An 18660-nucleotide genomic window follows, 5' to 3' on the forward strand; every position below is an offset into this window, starting at 1 on the left:
AAAAAAGCAAGCACTGGAAGCATCACTCACGCTGCCATGATTGGGGTTAAAAGGCACCTCAGCACCATGTTACACTGTGGGATATGTTTTAGCGTCAGAAGATGCACACTTATAATTTCAAAATTGCCCTCAGCGAGTGACCAGGACCGGAACTCGCTATTAGCCGTATTCCTTTAATACGAATCTTCCTCAAAATTTTTAAACTTTTCTCTTCTTGCCTTCGTCCTTCCTTCCTTTCTTGATATTGTCTTCACTATTCCCATAGCAGAAGTGGAAGAAAAACACTAAGCAAGCACCGCCAACAATTTCGATCACATAAGCGCATTAAACATAAAAGGCCATGTAATTACAGCGGATAACCAAAGTTCTCCAGTACTTATCGCATATTATAGAGCAGGAAATGTAGAGTCACAAGCAAGTGCACTTCAGAATTTACGTGAGGAGTGGCAGTATATACACGCACAAAACGGATGGTAGAGCGCAGAGCAATGTAATTACCACACCGCGCTCCTAAAATATGTAACAGCGCTTTAATTAATCAGGAAAGCATAAGAGGAGAAGACTTAGAGAATCGGGAAGCGTGTTCCATTATTTGTCCTTATGCGAAACAAATTACACCTAAATGCATCGTGTATAGCTTAAAGGAAGCGAACTATGCATGCTGTGGTTTTGTCTAGAAGGCCCGTTGGTAACAGTTTCAAACAGTCCCTCGTATACCACGCCGCAGTGGCACAGCGGTTAGGATGTTCGGCTACTCAACCGAAGCGTCCGGGTTCAAACCCGACCGCGGCGGCCGCGTTTTTATGGAGGTGAAACGGAAAGCCTTCCGTGTGCTCTGCGGTGTCAGTACACGGTAGACACCCGGTGGGTCGAAATTGTTCCGGACCCCTCCACTGACACCTATTTTTTCTGCTTTCTCTTTCCCCTTCCTCCCTTAACTTACGGTGTGGTTCAGGTGCCCTTCGAGAAGTGTGGCAGACACACAGACTTTCCTTGCCTGTATAGCAAAACCAAAAACACTCTAGTGTTTTTCTTTTTTAATAAAGTCAGTAAAGCTAATTCTATTTATATTTAGTTTATCGTCAATAATAAAAAGAGAAATATCAACCAGTTGTTATTTGTTCTTAATTCTATGAGGGGTGTCGAAGACCACAACTCGCTGACTACAACATGCTTTTGAGATAACACTGCGCTAAGGATTCTTCCAAACATACAGGAATAGTTTAACTATACACAAAAGTATAAACATATAATAAGTACTAAGGGCCACTTGAGTTATGCTAACAAGGGGCAAAATCTCGTACTGCTATATTCATTCCACACGGCACCCCATTAAACAGATCTATGGGCTAACTTCGATCACGTCTGGTGTTATACCAAGGCGTTAGGCTATACTGACGCACTGTCAGCTTGTTTAGAGACACTTTCTCCAGTGTGAACAAAAATATGCGCGTAAAGCATCAGAATGGTATAAAGCAGTCAAACTGAACGGTGTCATAACAAAAGTTGGGCAGAGTAGCTTAAAGTTTTTTTACAACACATATATGTGCGTGCTGTGTGGGTTTCGGTTTTGGCGAGATACGTTATGCCAGTTCTGGTAAATTTTACAATTTCCGTAGAACCTATTGCTCGTGCGGCGATGATTGCTTTGACAGAAGGTTTTATAAATCTGCATTACTACGTAGTGAACCTACAACCGCAGACGGACTGGTGTCAATATAAAAATAGGCAGGAATAGAAAAGCAGTTCGTGCCCCGCCGGGGTGGCGCAGTGGTTACGGCGCTCGACTGCTGTTCCCAAGGATGCGGGATCGAATCCCGGCTTCGGCGGCCGCTTTTCGATGGAGGCGAAAAGCAAGGCGCCCGTGTGCTGTGCGATGTCAGTGCACGTTAAAGAACCCCAGGTGGTCGAAATTTCCGGAGTCCTCCACTACGGCGTCTCTCATAGCCGGAGTCGCTTTGGGACGTTAAACCCCATAAACCAACCAGAAAAGCAGTTCGTGAAAAAAGCTAAATTCAGAATCACGAAACCATGCCTTGAGACCGACTGCCTTGTGGACGACTACGAAACAATATAGCTGACGAGAGCAACTCAGTTGTTTGCTAGAGCCAGCTCGTAAAGCATGTCACGTAAAACGCGTTTTAATAGTGGGAGCTTTGTACTCTGCGTTCGTTTTGTCTGATGAGCATCTCCTACGTGAAGGCCAGAGCGCCCTCCTCATCTTCGCGCTCAACCAACCCGTCGCCATGGTAACTGAGCGTGAGCGCGGCGCGCGCTCATCCGCTCTCGACATCTCTTGCCGGCTCCGGGAAGCGCTAGTTGCGGACACAGGCACGGGCGTCGCTACCTCACTTCCCTGCGCTCGTTGCCCACCTCGTCGCGCTCGCCTCTTCCGCACAGCGACCCGGCTGCAGGCAGCGCTTCGCGCGCGCGCGCAGTGCCAGAGCTGACGGCTCGCCGCAGCCACGAACCCGAGCGCTGCTACCTAAGCTCTCCTGACAGAAGCGACGACGACGAGCTTTTCGCTTCTTCCGGATGTGTTTTGCCGTGAAGTAGTCCCTGTCATCTCGCTCCCTGCAGACAGGTGGGATCACTCCTCGCGTCTCAGCTCGGTCGACGGGAAGTCGGCGATGGCGGTTGGCTACCACTTCCAGGTCTGCGCCCGCAGCTCGCGCGCTCAAGAAAGAGCCAGGTGAGCTGCACGGCAGCTTTCGGAGAGCGTGAAACGAGGAGCGGGTTTCTTCACTACGTGAGCGCTCCGTGGAAAGACGACCGTGTCAGCGAGAGCGGACTGCCGCGGAGAGTCGAACTCACGCGCAGTGTCCCCTTGGGGAGGGACATGAGTTCTTCACAGACGAAGGATACCCCGGCCGGCTAGAAACGGTGCCCCGACGAGGATACCGCCGTTTCGCCAAATACGCGGCGTCGCCCTGGGACGCGATGCGGGCCGGCCTACTCGTGGTCGCCGGTGTGCTGTGCTGGTCGGGCATCGGACGCGTGGAGGCCGTGCCTCGCTTCCAGGGCACCGCGTCGTCGTCCTCTTCGCCCGGCGGAGGCGACGTCTCTGCGGGCGGAAATGCTACTCAACCCCTGCTGCCCCCCGAACAGTTTTGCCAGAGTTTGGGCTGCTCATGTATCTTGGAGCAGAGACTTGCCTGTCCGCTGGAGAGCGAGCGCATCGCGACCATCCCGCGACTCCTCCCACAGGAACGTGCTGACAAGATCACTGACATGTAAGTCGCATGTCTTGTAAGGAGATTTGCTGCGGTCACATACCATTCGTGTGCACAGTACGGCGACTGTCTCCTTGTCGCAATCCGCGCGTAGGCAATGTGGCTCTAGCTTCCATGAATAATCGCTGACGTCTCCTTATTTTTTGTCACTTTCTTTTTTGAGGTCTCTAGTGCTACGCTCAGCGGCGCTGTTTGTAAAAATCTAGTTGACGTCTCATGACAAGAAATTGGTCATAGTTTGTGTAAGAATGAACGTGACTGCCGGTGAAGCCTCATGCTCCTGCAGCCTAGAAGAGCCATATATTTTCATATTGATCATCTGTAGGTGGTCAATATGAAAATCTGACACAGCCACTGGATTGGGAAAACCCACAAATGAACTTCTGCAAAAGGTGTCAAAGAACCTTCATGCTAGATAAAACGGACGCGCTAAACTTGAAATAACACCAGATTGTGTAATTAAGATGTACGCAATGAAATCCGCTCCCTTTTATTTTACTTCTCTGGGCCGTTATCTTTCAGATTTTAGCATAGGGTGGGGAATGTGAATAACAACGGATGGTTGCATTTCCATACCAACCCCATTAGTATAGAGAATTCAGCGCGCATGGAGACTGCTCGAGTGCTGTAGCCTATAAAAAGCTACAGGTTTCTAGCGCACGGCAAACCAAAATGTTGCATTGTAGAGCACACATAAGTGACGCAGAGTGAGGAACACGGGCGAATCATCAAATGACAACTTTGTTTACAAGGACATGTACTAAACCGACGTCAAGGTCCAATGAATCGCACACGATAGGGTCGCTGTTTTTTGCTGGACGCTCTGCCAAGGCAACGCACACTGGTCAGCAAGCGCGGACGTGTAATTATCGGCGTTTGAATATGCGCCATCGTGACAGAATCGTTGGGAAACAGACAGACATTCCGCACAGATTACGATTCTTACAACCTCGAATGAATAACAGAATGAACAAAGGAGAATCCATCAGACACCCACATTGCAATCATGGCTCGTAACGGCACCGCTGACGTCAATGTGTTGTGAGAGCCGACTTAACGGCACTGCTATACTCTCACTAGCTCGCGCCGCCGACCATCGTCCGTGTATTGCCGATTGCTTACTTAGGTGAGTCGAGTGAGAGAGACTGACGCGCGCGGTGGCGAAAAGGCAGAACGGCGGATTAGAAGACACAAAAGCCGTTGATACTCGCTTTATCAGCCCCCTTTTGTGAAAACACGGGGGGAAAACAAAAGAATTTGGAATCGGACTTCGCGCTTTTAACGAGCATGCCCTTCACCCGGTTATATAAGATGACGAGCGTAATGCACCCGTTGAAGGTGGTGGTGAAAAATTTATCGAAGCATCCTGTCCGGCGCGACATGCGAATGTAGCGAACAAAGGAGAGTGGAAACGTGAAACTCAACACGCCTTGTTTCTTTATGGCTCGAGCACTGAAAGCACGTATGTCATGTCTTGGAATATATAGTTACACTGGGTGAAAGCAGCCCTCAGAATCAACGTTGCCACGCTCATGTGGGGATGGAGAGATAAAAAGAGTGGGAATTCCTCAAGAGAATCTCTTTTCTCGACTTCCTAGGCATTAAACGAAGACCTTTCGGCCCCTCAGACTGCAGAATTGTCGATATTATGATGTTCCATCAAATTTGAGTGCATTCAGAAGCGGTTTGTGACACTAGCCTACAACCATACTAGCTGCTACAAACAGGATCGCCGTTGCAGACGTGCCCTTTTTTTTTTTTTTTCAACATATGTCATACACACAACAGCTGGAGGGCGAATCGCGTAATTGTTTCACGCTTGACCCCAATTTGAAAAATTCTCTTCCCCGTGCACTCTTATGTTCTTTTTTCTGTTGACTTTTTGAAACGAGAAATATTATTAAACATTTAGCGCAAGTAATGCCTTCTGTTCTTATACCGTTGGCCGAGCCCTTACATGGCCAGAGATGCCCATGGTGGGCATGCGAACTCAAATAGAGAGCGCTACCTATCTTGCCTGTAGTGACCGTTATATTGCGTTAACTGCCAAATTGAATAACGCCCATTTCCCTCGCTAGCTCACTTGGCATAACCATTACATTTGAGAGTGTACTGTTCCGTGTTTGTATTCAACTACTGCTCTGACGTAAGCGCAGCTGACAAAAAAAAAAAAATCAGTAAAAAGGAAGTAAGGAAAAGCATTTCGGCCGGAAGTGAGCTACATGCCCACTTAGTGGAAACATGAAACGTCATTCTCAAAGAGACATGCTACAACAGTACCAAGGAAATAAAATGAGGCTACACCCCTAGGCACAGAAAAAAAAGGCCGTCTCTTTTTCAGCTTTACAATGTTGCATGCAATTTTACGTTATGAGCAATGTGAGTAGAGATACATGCAGTCGCGTAGGGCATTTGTTGCTCACGTTTGTCCCGGTACTCGGTACTGAATGCAGCCTTTGGAGACATGCGGATCGAACCATAACTACCCATTGATAATGCACATCGAGATATTTTTACAGTGTTAGATTACTCATGAATGTCTTAAGGCAGACAAAACCATCCAACAAACGTGACATTGCGCCTGTCTGCTTCACCAACTATCCTAAACCCCTACCGCGGCGCCGTCGGAACTGTCACCGGCGCATTCTGCAGTGCGGCACGTAACCATAATTCTTGAAAAGTGATTTTTTTCAATGGGTAGTTATTTATGAATCCATTCTTTTTTTCTCAGTCATATGATTGCGCACTAAGAATCAATATGCACACAGATCTTCTTTCGCGACCACTGTTTGTTTCTGCCACTTATTGTAAAAAAGAAATAAAAAGCTTCCCAATGGATATTTACGGCGGTCGTTATAACTCCGTGCCAACGCAAATAAGCTTTAAAAGCAAGGTTTCGCTATGCGCAGCAGATTAGAACATTCTCATCAGAATGCTCACAACCCTATGTTCCACAGTTGCTTCCCAGTAAAAGCAATATCCCAAAATGTTGGACAAGATAACAAGACCGCTTGCATACGTTACAGCTCGGGTGCACAAGATTGAGTAGAAATCGTTTACCCTGCTCCCATCCTGGGTCGTAGAAGCGCACGTTAGCAGTCTGCCGCTAGACTGTTCTCTAAGTACGCACCTACTGATGATCCTTCCAGGAGCCATGGACTTTCTCAATAATGATTAAAGAGGCAGATGAGTGCGCTGTACTTCGTCCACTATAAAGAGGCGCAGGATTTCCGGGAAGGTGAAGTTCTGTATGCAGTTCAGCATCAATGGTAAACTGTGCCAATACGACGCGCCTCGAGAGGAAATTCGGCAAAATGCTATGAACATTTTCTTACATTGCAGCATAACACTGAATTTTCACTTACTTATTAAAGTGAGAAACCCACTGTCATTATTACTATTAGATTTATTTTATACGCACCCAAACTTTCTGGGGCAACATTCACATTTTCGTGGCAACACTAGCAAATTAAAATACGAAACCTCGTTTTCCCGACATTCCCGTGGTGGATAAAGTGCCTTTATAGAGTTCGCCTAAATAGTGGCGTCACAGTTCTTTCGCGGTAGTATTGAGAAACCATGCGCACAGCAACGGGGGTGAAGCGATGTTTTCTCTTAGAGTGAAATGTGCTGTTCTCTGGTGCAGGCAAGTATCTGTGTCTGTAAAGAAAGGTATAACGCTTCTTTAAACTTGCAGGCAGCGCGGATTTTATGACCGATGAGCTTTGAGCATGTACGCCCATAGATGTGCGAAATAAGCGGAACAGTTGGAGTGATTCCACGAGTACAGCTAAGACGCTGCTTCTTTGGACGAAACTGTGCTTCCAAGATTTAGCATCTGTTAGGTAGACGGTAGACGACAGTCTGGTACAAGCCTCCTTAAGAATGCTGAGCTTCGACTCTCCCTTTGCCACCGATTTTTCTTTTTCTTTTTTACACCCGCGTTGTTAGAGAAGAACGGATTGAGAAAGAAAAAGAAAAATTACAGTGTTTTGCACCGAATTTGAGCTCGAACTAAAGTTCTGAACCTGCACGCGAGGTCTCGTATCGTTCACAAAAGAATACGGCACACAATCCTGAACGCGGAGTGGATCGGAAGTCTCTTCTGGCCGGTAAACACTTGGCCGAGCACGTTCACTTTCCGGGGCGTAATGGGGGCGCTTTGGGCCAACAATGTCCGCACGTGTTTCCGCGCAGTCAGCGTTCGTAGCCTCGCCGCCGCTGAAGCCGCGATGCATGCCTTTGCCCCGCGCGGCGTGCCAAGAGGTGCTTTCTTTTCTCTCTCTGATTCTATCCTGCCGACAGCTTTTCTTTTCTTTTCTCTCCATTTTTTTCTTTTCCCCGGCATGTTGGAGGGTTCCGGGCAAGCCATAAACTGCTATCTACGGCTACAGCACGTGCCGGACGAGAAAAGTATCCTTAGGCGCTGCGCGATGCAGGTCTCCCTTTTTACGTGCGTTTGAATTCTTTTCTTGCTGTTCGATGCATGTCCAAAATTTGCATGCGACGACAAAGAATGGGTCGAAATAAAAACACTCTTGCTTTAGGCCTAACGCCCAAGAGCGCCCTGCAACGTCTCCGTTGCCTATGTATACCTCCACCTATGAGGCCTCCTCGCCAGCAGTTCTCCGCTCTATTGTTATCGCCTTTGTGGCATGCGAGATAACGCGAATGCATTTTAGCGGTCCCAGCCTGCAACGTCGCCCATGTCGTAATGTGGTACGGCATTACTCGTCGATACCCACACGATGTGCGCAGGAGGAACTCGTGATCTCTTTTTGGCTTGTCGACAGGTAGCCTCTATAGCGTAATGATCATAGTCACCGGCAAATGTCGGCCTTGGGCCGGCTACAGTCCGAAAAAAATTCCATCGCGAGCACACGATGTACTAAACCCGGGACGGTATTCTACCAAGATAGGGTATCCATTCATCACTCAATTTACCCCGCCGGGGTGGCGCAGTGGTTCGGGCGCTCGACTACTGTTCCCAAGGGCGCGGGATCGAATGCCGGCCTCGGCGGCCGCTTTTCCATGGAGGCGAAAAGCAAGGCGCCCGTGTGCTGTGCGATGTCAGTGCACGTTAAAGAACCCCAGGTGGTAGAAATTTCCGGTGTCCTCCACTACGGTATCTCTCATAGCCTGAGTCGCTTTGGGACGTTAAACCCCACAAACAAACCATCATTCAATTTCCCATCACGTCAGCATGACGGTAGCGTCCGGCGAAAGCAGTGAGCGGACAATCACAAAACTCACAAGGCAGCGGGTCCGTCCATCGACGGTAGCCACCGCCTTGCCGCACGCACCGGCTAATCGCTGGTTGCGCCATGCGGTCACCTATGGGGTACTGGTCTGGCCACTTTCCACGGACAATTCAAAGCCAACAACAAAGCAACATCAGCCTACAAAAGAAATCCAAATGTATCCACAATAGCAAACAGATATTGCCATTCTCGTAGCCTCTGCAGCATAGTGAATAAGGGGGGAGCACGAAAGAGAAACCAAAAAAGCGCGACCATAGGCAGCGCTAATCACGACTACGAGCATGCAGACATGACTACACCGTTTCTGGCCGCACTATTTTGCTTTGGTCTGTGAGATGAACCAGAATTTCTTGAGCTGCAGAAACGACCAGAATGGAAGCTTGAAAATTTTCAAATATATGCGGCCATTATAACTGCAACGGGCTAAAAGCCTTTCGATTAATAAAGAACCCAACCATAACATTTTAAAAAAGTTGCTATTCAAGATTAGTTCACCATACTGACAACAAATCTTAGCTGCATTGGGATATACAGCACCCCTGACATTGATATGCCAAGAATCCGCTATTGTAACGGGGAAAGCCTATTTAGAAAAATTCCTAACGTTCTTATGTGAAACGTCCTGTATACCCCGCTGGGTTTCTCCGCCGGCTGTACTCGGTGATGAAAAAGCTTGTTTCCACCAATATTTATAGCCAAATGCTCTTCATGCACATTACACAGCTGCATCTGAAAATGGCCTGCTGTGGCCTGCATGTGAATGCCAGCAGCTAAGGATGGCGGGTAACTGAGATTTTATTTTCACATTTTAGACGTGAAGAGATTTCTAAGCAACCCTACTACTTCGGCACTGCTTTGGAGCACCTCGCGTTCGAATTTTTCAGGTGATGCATACAACAGCATAATCGCTTCTGTCAGGTGTTGCGGAAAGGTTGTAGAGGTATCGGTCGCAAACCTTGCATGCATTTGTAGTACAGGGAGCGTTCTCAACCTCCCTTTTAACGTATCTTACTTCGGGGGTCGTAGTTTCATTTCTCGGCATCGAGATGAAGCCGCTTTCCGAACACAAAAACATGAACGTGGTATTCGCGTGCAAAGGTCGCCATGCTGCGCTGCAGAACGTCGCCGAGAGAACGCGCGTTTGCGAGGAACCATCGTTGAGCGGTGCAATTTCAGATAAGCGCGTGTTCTCTCGGTCAGATGACTAAAGGCCAACTGCTCAGCCACCGCCTCCCGCAAAGTGGGATTTCGAGGCCGAAGGCACGAGGCGCGAGGGATAATGACAGTATCTGAGATATTTCTTCACAAACTGCTCCAAGAAATGTCCATCTGTTCACGTTTATATTTCAGTGCAGGAAATCACGGAGCGCATTCTTGGTTATTATTGTTTCCGTTGATGAAAACGACGAGAGGCATTGCTGCTACAATGAAGGCATGGATACTACAGAAAAAATTTTGCTGATTATTAAGACACACATTTATCACCATTCATATTTCTATTTCCGCTTGCTTGAAATCCACGCAGAGCGACCGCCACAAGCTAAGCTTAAATAAATGATGAAATCGTTTGTGGAACTGCTCGGTTACGACAACATAGTATAGCGAAAAATACGCGCTCTACGCTCCCTGTCTGCTTATTTGGCCGCTGATTTGGCCACTGATGCAGGTGACCGTCTTTCCTCGCCCAAAATCTTGGTACAGATTGAGGCAGAAAAGCACGTCGCGTTCCAGTCACAAATTACAAGAAACAACACAATGAATGAATGAATGAATGAATGAATGAATGAATGAATGAATGAATGAATGAATGAATGAATGAATGAATGAATGAATGAATGAATGAATTCACAAACTGCTTCAAGAAATGTCCATCTGTACACGTTAATTTTCAGTGCAGGAAATCACGGAGCGCATTCTTGGTTATTATTGTTTCCGTTGATGAAAACGACGAGAGGCATTGCTGCTACGATAAAGGCATGGATACTGTAGAGAAAAAAGTTTGCTGATTATTAAGACACACATTTATCACCATTCATATTTCTATTTCCGCAATGAATGAATGAATGAATGAATGAATGAATGAATGAATGAATGAATGAATGAATGAATGAATGAATGAATGAATGAAAACGCTAATCAAAAGGACAACTTTTTATTTTGGTTTGGTTTTAAGGTTTAACGTCCAAAAGAGACTGATGCTATGACAGACGCCGTAGTGGAGGGCTCCCAAAAATTTCGTCCACCTGCACATTAGATAACCCCAGGACACCTTCTTACTTCCTGCGTGTCTTAAGTGTTCCGATCAATTTTGACTGCAGTACATAAAATGTATTGAATTGCATCTCACTCCTAAGTCCGTTTTCCGTGATTTTGTCTCCTTATTCGCGGTTTGCTTTGGCGTAATTTTCTCGCACTTTTCGTTCGCCTTAGATATGCTCTTCTTGGTGCACCTAAACATTCTTTTTCCTCAAAGAAAACAATTGTCGGTCCACATCCTCTGCGAGAAAGCAGAGCTATTCAACTCGAAATAATGATGTCGATGTACGCCTGGTGCTACCGATCGATTAGTTTTTTTTTTTTTTTTTGCAGCCTCACTTAAAGCATTTGCATGATTCAATATGGTCGACATTCGGCACACTGTCAAGTGGTGCTTCTATCGGGTCGAGCTCGGCAGCGGGGAGGCACCAACAGGGCCGCGTTGATTCCTTCGAGAACGAGACAAACCGCTCTGCATCTTGGCGCGTTTCAGTGAGGAGCACGGTGACGCCACAAAATTTTTCTCCAGGTAGCGATATACATTTGCAGCGGAGGAGCGCTGTAAGCCACCGGTATCGCTGGTGACAAGGGTACGTCAGCGACCTAGTCGGTGTAATATGAAAAAAGGAACAGGGCCATTGTACGACAATGAATATGAACTACGAACGCGCTAACTAGCAGCTGAAACTATTCAAAATTGCTCACTTGATATGCAGTTTTGAGACAACGTTAATAGTCGCGGCATGTGTCTTTCATCTCCATCGTCCTGTGTTCGCGCTGTTCGTTTTTCCTCTCTGATCATTTTACCATTTGCGGGCAGTGAGAGAACATTTCTTCCGCTCCGGTTCCCCTAGGCTCTTGGTTTTCACCGTCTCTTGGTGCTTGGTTTGCCCGATGCGCGACTTTCGATTAGACCTACAGTTAGTGGCCTACCGTTCTATTCCTAGCGTTATCGGCCTGCATTCAGACAGCTCCAAATAAATAGAAACGGGACAGAGGGAATTTCAACAGCACATGCGCAGTTTTCTCTGTGTAGCCAGGTGTGGAGGATGCACCTGGACACCTGCGCATGCGTACTGGTCGCTGGCTGCACTACGGCCCCGCTGACCGCGAGGACCAAAGCGGACAGCGCGGAGGTGGCACGGGGTAGCCGACCGCTGACGCTCCGGCGGGCTCTTCGCGCGCCGAGTCCCTTGATAAGCGGCACGCTTATCTACCCTGCCGAGAACAAAAGACGCAGCAGCTGCGCGCCCCTGCGCTCCCCCGACAACAGGCAGCAGGACAGACGTGCGACAACACGGCCGGCCGCGCGCACCGGCCGACGGCTCAGCCAAGGGCGCCCCGCGGCGCAGCCGACGTTATCCGCGGGCGCCGTCGGCGCTCGCCCTACGGCCCCGAGCCTCAGGTCTGTCATCGAGCTCGAGCGCGCCGGCCGTGGGCGGCCGTGCGCGCCACTACATAAACGGGCCACGAAGGGGCATTAAGAAAAACTAAAGACAAATTTCCATCCTTTGCCAGAAAAGACTGGCACGGTTTTACTGACTGTACTGATATTTGTCAGGCAACAAAGGGTGCATATATTTCCAGACAAAATATAATTTCCATCTAGCATATTCTCGTACCCATCGATCTCTACCATCGATAATATCTACACTATAAACTAGGTGATATAAAAGTGCTCGGAATATAGCCAGCCCCTATTCATTGACTACGAGAAAGCCTTTGATTAGGTCGAAACCTCAGCGATCATGCAGGCATTGCGAGATAAGAGAGTGGGTGAGCCATATCTGAAAGTACTGGAAGATATCTAAATAGACTTCAACAGCAACCATGTTCTGTATAAAGAAAGTGATGCAATTCCAATTAAGAAAGGTGTTAGGCAAGGAGACGCGATCTCCCCGTTGATATTCACAACTTGTATTCAAATGCATGGAATGAAAGCAGTTAGGCATCAGGGTCGATGGAGAATGTTTCAGTAATCTGCGATTCGCTGATGACATTACCTTGTTAAGTAACTCAGGGGACGAATTGCAACTAATGATTATTGATTTAGACAGGAGAAGCAGAAAGGTAGGCGTAAAGATTAATAGGCAGAAGACTACGGTATGTTGAACAGTCTGGGAAAGGAACAGCAACTTAGTAGCGAAGCGCTTGATGTGGTAGGCGAATATGTCTACTTGGGACAGATAGTAATTGCAAATCCGGGTCACGAGAGGGAAATAACTAGGAGAATAAGATTGGGGTGGAACGCATTTGGAAGGTATACTCACACATTATGACTAGCAGCTTACCGGCATCACTCAAGAGGAAATTGTATAACAGTTGCATCCTACCGGTACTCACCTATCGGGCTGAAACATATGGAGGTTAACGAAAAGGGCTCTACTTAAGTTGAGGATAACGCAGAGGGCCATGGAATGGAAAATGGTAGGTGTAATGTTAAGATATTGGGAGCGTGCAGAGTGGGTGAGAGAAATAACTCACGTTACTGACATTCCAGTCGAAATTAAGAAGATGAAATGGTTAATTCGTTAATTAAAGAAATGAAATAATTGGGAGAAAGTGGGAGAGGCCTCCACCCTGCAGTGGGTATTGTGCGGCTGATGCTAATGATAATTCTTCCTCAAACTAATCCATTCCTGTGCTAGCTGCATCCACCTAACCCATGCGAACTTAACTTCATCCATCCACCTCATTTTCTACAGCCCCAGGCTGCGTTTTCCTTCCATTGGAATGCCCTTTCTTCGCGCAACGTGTCCTGCCCATGCCCATTTCTTCTTCTTTATTTCCACTGGAATGTCGCTACCTCGGTTATTTCTCGTTCCCGTAACTCAGTCCAAACTCTTCACGTCAAGTCCGAGCAAACATTATTCTACATAACCTCCGTTTCGACATCAGTGACGATGTAATAGCCTGAAGATGAGGTATGTGAACTTCAATTTCTTTCCTAAAGTTTCCGAGGGGCAGTGATATCCGTGTTTCACTTTTTTGTTTATCGTGAAACGCAGTATGGCTACCGATACCGACCAACTTCCGTTTCTCTTAAGCACCCCTTTAACGATGCGTTTAAAACGCTGATACAGCCTCTACACGTTCTTTGCGCGCTGAGCATTCAGCTCGCATTTAGAGGCTGAGCATGTTCCACGCTACGTTAGTAACTAGCATCGCCTAATACTAAGTCCGACCATTTCTCAATGAATCATTTGGCTTATACAGGGGAACGGCTATGTTTAGTGCACCAGACCATGGGCATATTAAATACTATATGACCTTTTAATAAAGCGTACTCTCACCATATATTCTCGCATTGTCACCATATGTATTCTAATTCATTCGCACGAGGCATGCGATTACGTGCACGTTTGAGCTCTGGAAGGCTTTGACGTGCAAGATTAAGCTCTGGAAGGCTTTGATTCTTTTTAACAAGGCCGCGCCTCGGAAAGTAACAACAGAAACCATGGAGCCCGCGCTACTGTCATTGCCTAGCGACAAATATAAAAGTGTTAGCAATTTTCTCGAGACTCCAGGCTCCTGGGCCGAGATTAAGAATGACCAAGACTATCGCAGCGCATATTTTTGCCTCGTTTAAATTGCGACTCTTAAACTCAGCGCCCTCCCCAAACCACGAGTTACGAAGCATACTTCTCTTTCTCCCAAAGGCATCTCACCGTGGTGGTGCAGCAGTTAGGGCGCTCGACTGCTGTACCCAAGGATGTGGGATCGCATTCCGGCCGCGGCTGCCGCTTTTCGATGGAGGCAAAAAGCTAAAGCGCCCGGGTGCTGAGACCCCAAGTGGTCAGAATTTTCGAAGCCCTCCACTACGACATCTCTCATTGCCTGAGTCGCTTTGGGACCTTAAGCCATACAAACCAAGCCAAAAGACAGGCAGATGAAAACGCGCAGAGCATCCTACTTGAAAACCAGAAGTCAGCAGACCGATACCAGGCAGATTGTACCTAAACCACAGGATTTCGGGGTTCATATACGAAGAAAAAAAGAACAAAAAGTATAAAGAAATACAGCTAAATTTCTGGAGGTCTGTTTTTTATATTTTTATACATTAGTATTACGGAGCTTAGCTGTAAAAGACTTACGTAAAGCGAAAAAGAATGCCGGATAGGGTGTGCAGGCGCTTTACTTGCAAAACCTAGCTGGCAGCACTACACTCGAACAAAAGCGCTATGCTGTAAGAAGGGACAAATATAGTGAACAGCCAGGGGGAAACGCAGGTGACCATATCCGTTTGCATAAAGCCTTGCTTCCCACGGAGAGTCTCAACACAAGCGTGTATTCACAATGTTTCTCCTCGCGCTGTTGCCACAGTAATCGCACATATGCTCGACTGTGATTCCGTATTTTACGCAATAATTGTAACACAATCATTACAAAAGAGATGCATTCCTTTCCTTTTTTTTTTTAAGAAGGGGGCGACAGTTCACCACTAAATAGAGAAGATCATGTCCACGGGCCGTGTGTTATTTGCATCTGGAAAGCTTTATCTGGTTTCAACTCTTCAAAATGCAGCCACGAACAATCTAATGTCGCACAATTATTGCTTCCGTATAAGTATTTCATGCCGTATCTGCAGCTTACCCATTCAGCTTGAAGTGAGGAGCGAAAGAAGGCAAGAGTGAAAGAAGGAAAGAGTCATGGGAACAAAACAAGCTACACCTGTCTTGGCTTCTAACGCGTTTTAGCGATGAATGAATGAATGAATGAATGAATGAATGAATGAATGAATGAATGAATGAATGAATGAATGAATGAATGAGTGAGTGAGTGAGTGAGTGAGTGAGTGAGTGAGTGAGTGAGTGAGTGAGTGAGTGAGTGAGTGAGTGAGTGAGTGAGTGAGTGAGTGAGTGAGTGAGTGAGTGAGTGAGTGAGTGAGTGAGTGAGTGAGTGAGTGAGTGAGTGAGTGAGTGAGTGAGTGAGTGAGTGAGTGAGTGACGTTTAGCAGGTGAGTTAGCCAGTTATAGTTAACGCTTAGATAAGGAAGCCACAAGGAAAACGGGCCGGTAACGTTGGGGGAGAAATCTCCGTGAAGAATAATAGACCTAAGGATACCTACGTAATTCGGCAAGGAGACTTGCAGGAGTTTTTTCGTAAGGACCACCCGTTACAAAGGGAAAGCCATGTATGCGAATCCAAATCATAAACATCGATTATGATGATGAAAACATTTGTTTAGAGCCACAATGATTTAGACAAGGGGAAGGCTGATCGGGTCCACAGTCAGTGACACCGTTGGTGAAAGCCGCTGTCCGTGCTCTTTCGACGAGGCCACGTCATTCCTCGAGGTCCGAGCTGGACAGGGTCAATTGATTTATTATGTCCATACTGCTATTTTTCTAACAAGATCATACCATATAGTATAAGTTTGCCTCCTCGCCACAAAATGAGAAACGTTGAGAACAAGCAAAAGGGTTTCAAATTGGGCTAGTTGGTGATTGACATATTCAAACATGTTCAAACATGTTCGTTTAGTATTCGCTTAGTTTTCTACGTCTAAGTTTTTTTCAAAAGCACTACGATGTTTGAACATGACGAGAACAGACTCGAGGCTTGCCGTCATTCTCAATCTTTTTCGCGTAGTAGGCGTAATGGGCCGTCATTTGTGTTGATGTCAGTGTCAACAAAGGACTTCTGAACGGTTGCTTGGCGGGCTAGTTGGTTCATATCTAACTTGTATTGCAGCGCGAACCACAAAAAGGGACGACGACAGACAGAGTGAAAAGAGTGAAAAGAGGATTTCGCCACCGGCAAATTACCTTTCATATCCGCACAAGATCAGCATGCCGCAATATAATGTCTCAATAAGTATATGTCCAACCAGTATACACTGAAACAATATTTGCATATGCTCACCTACAGCGCGTTCAGGAATACACGGTCGCTTCTTTTCCAGCAATCATTTTTTAACTTTCCTGCCCCCCCCCCCCCCCCCCCCTCTTCCCCCGCCTAGAAAATACGGCTGCCTTCTGTCTCCAAGTAACGCGCCGGTTGCTGGAAACACATTACCTCGTACTGGATGTGTTACTTATTAGGAAGCTGCCGTTTCCATGCCAACCGGCATTCTCGTTGCTATCATCAGCATGTGGCTCGCTTCGATGCCTTCCTTCTACATTCCAGGTCTTTAGGCCATGACATCACAGTGGTCGGAGAAAAACAAAATTAACACAAAGCTCGAAACAAAGGATGGAAAGAAAAGGTTTCTCTTTGCGCTCTGCGTTCGTTTAGTATTAAAATGCACCTAGCCGGCATTACCACCTTCGCGATCGAAGCGCACCTGCCTTGTGTGGGGCTCATGAAATGGCAGATGGCCTTTGCGCAAGAAGAATATGAAATGCGGCTATCCTGCTGGCTATTTCTCTGTCGCCATTGGCGGAGCTTATAATAGCGACAGCGGGATAGAGGTTATTGAAAGGAGCCTTATGTATGGTCAGGCTATATGTTCCCAGTGTTCAAATAAAACCCCGTTGCAGTTATGTTTTGAGATGCAATGTGATCGCCTCTATACTCGCTTTCATTTCCGTAAGTGCTGTCCTACCAATGGAATAACTTGCTCCCCAAACACTGTGCATACACTTGATATATGTCACTGAGGCCACCCAGTTGGAACGGCAATGACAGGGAACGACATAAGTCACAAATAAAAGATAGCACTTACCGTTTGCCGATTCCGACTGTTTCTAAGGGAGTGCATGGTGTCAGGGCAAGCATACGCCAACGAAGAAGTATTTCGGGACACTCAGGAGCAGCAGAGCTAGAGCAAACCTGTTCGCTTTAAAAATGCCACCCCTGAACGAAAATCAAATTAAGCCGACTTCTTTGCCTTCACGTCATTTTGTTCGACTATATGCGCCGCATTCATACTCAGTGCGTAATTTTGTGTTAAAACATTCACGCTCTAGGCCCGCTATCAAACTACGTATTCGTCAGTACGCTGAACCAGACGTTGGCCTACGACGTTGGTGGCCAAGGTTTCAACGTTTCAATAATTAATGTGAGCTACTGATGGTCGCTCTGATTGCACTGAATCGTAGAGAGCCAAAGTAAGCCCGCTTTAAGATATACTGGTAGGAGCTCACCACGGATCCGCTATAATATGTGCGTCCTCAAAATCTCATATTGTGACTCGACATATCGCCATTTAACGAAATCTGAGCATAAAAGACTGCCAGGGCAGTCAGTCCCGCAGCCAATATTATTTACAGCTGTTCACACCCGGCGGCCGCTGCTCATATCTAATTTCATAGACTTGTAAAAGCTCACTCAGTTCCTGCAACATGAACGCATGTTGCACGAAGGCATTCGGTGTGCAAGCTAACGCGTCGCAAGCGCACTACAGTTCTTGAGGGAACTAGCTTAGTTAGGTACAATTATGAACGGCAAGAAAATGACGATAGCACGGTGATGGACGCTTGCACAAGTGTAAGCTTGGCTGCGTCGATAAATTAGATGCGGCTCGCAGTTCCATTCGAGGGGCACGAGAAACATCATAATCAGTTTGTTATCTCAAGTTCATGGCATCAGGTGGGCGCCAATATACAATAAAAAACATCCTCATTTTTCAGAAAAAAAAAAATTGTACGGTTTCTTGGGCTAAAAGCTGCATAAAAACCTTTAAGGGGCCCAACAGACGATTTGCATGAGAACAGCATTATGAAATGAGTTGAAATCTTGCTACTAAACGATATTGAAGAAACGAATATGACAATGAACGTGACAGTCTACAATTATGGTGATTTCAAATAATGTAACTGGCCATCAACTAAACATCAACTCTTAACACGTAACGCAAATAACGCAACATTGACTGGCTGAGGGTTTGCAGCTTAATAAATATTAACATGGAAGACATAATAACAGTGATATTGACTCCAGATCAATTCTGACCAACTGATCTTTTT

The 18660-nt window shown here is 46.7% G+C and overlaps 1 protein-coding gene across 1 annotated transcript in view; it reads left to right on the forward strand.

Annotated features, from left to right (window-relative positions):
• The first annotated feature begins 2410 nt into the window (after window positions 1-2410).
• Window positions 2411-18660, forward strand: part of LOC146197637 (high affinity nerve growth factor receptor-like) — a 150573-nt gene continuing 134323 nt past the window's right edge. Inside the window, exon 1 of the mRNA XM_084599545.1 lies at window positions 2411-3233. Within this exon, the coding sequence (XP_084455671.1) occupies window positions 2941-3233 (293 nt within the window). The 5' untranslated portion in view covers window positions 2411-2940. The remainder of the gene's footprint in view (window positions 3234-18660) is intronic.

This window comes from Amblyomma maculatum, chromosome 3 (genome assembly GCF_055883805.1).
Source record: "Amblyomma maculatum isolate TAMU_Amacu chromosome 3, ASM5588380v1, whole genome shotgun sequence".
NCBI lineage: Eukaryota > Metazoa > Arthropoda > Arachnida > Ixodida > Ixodidae > Amblyomma > Amblyomma maculatum.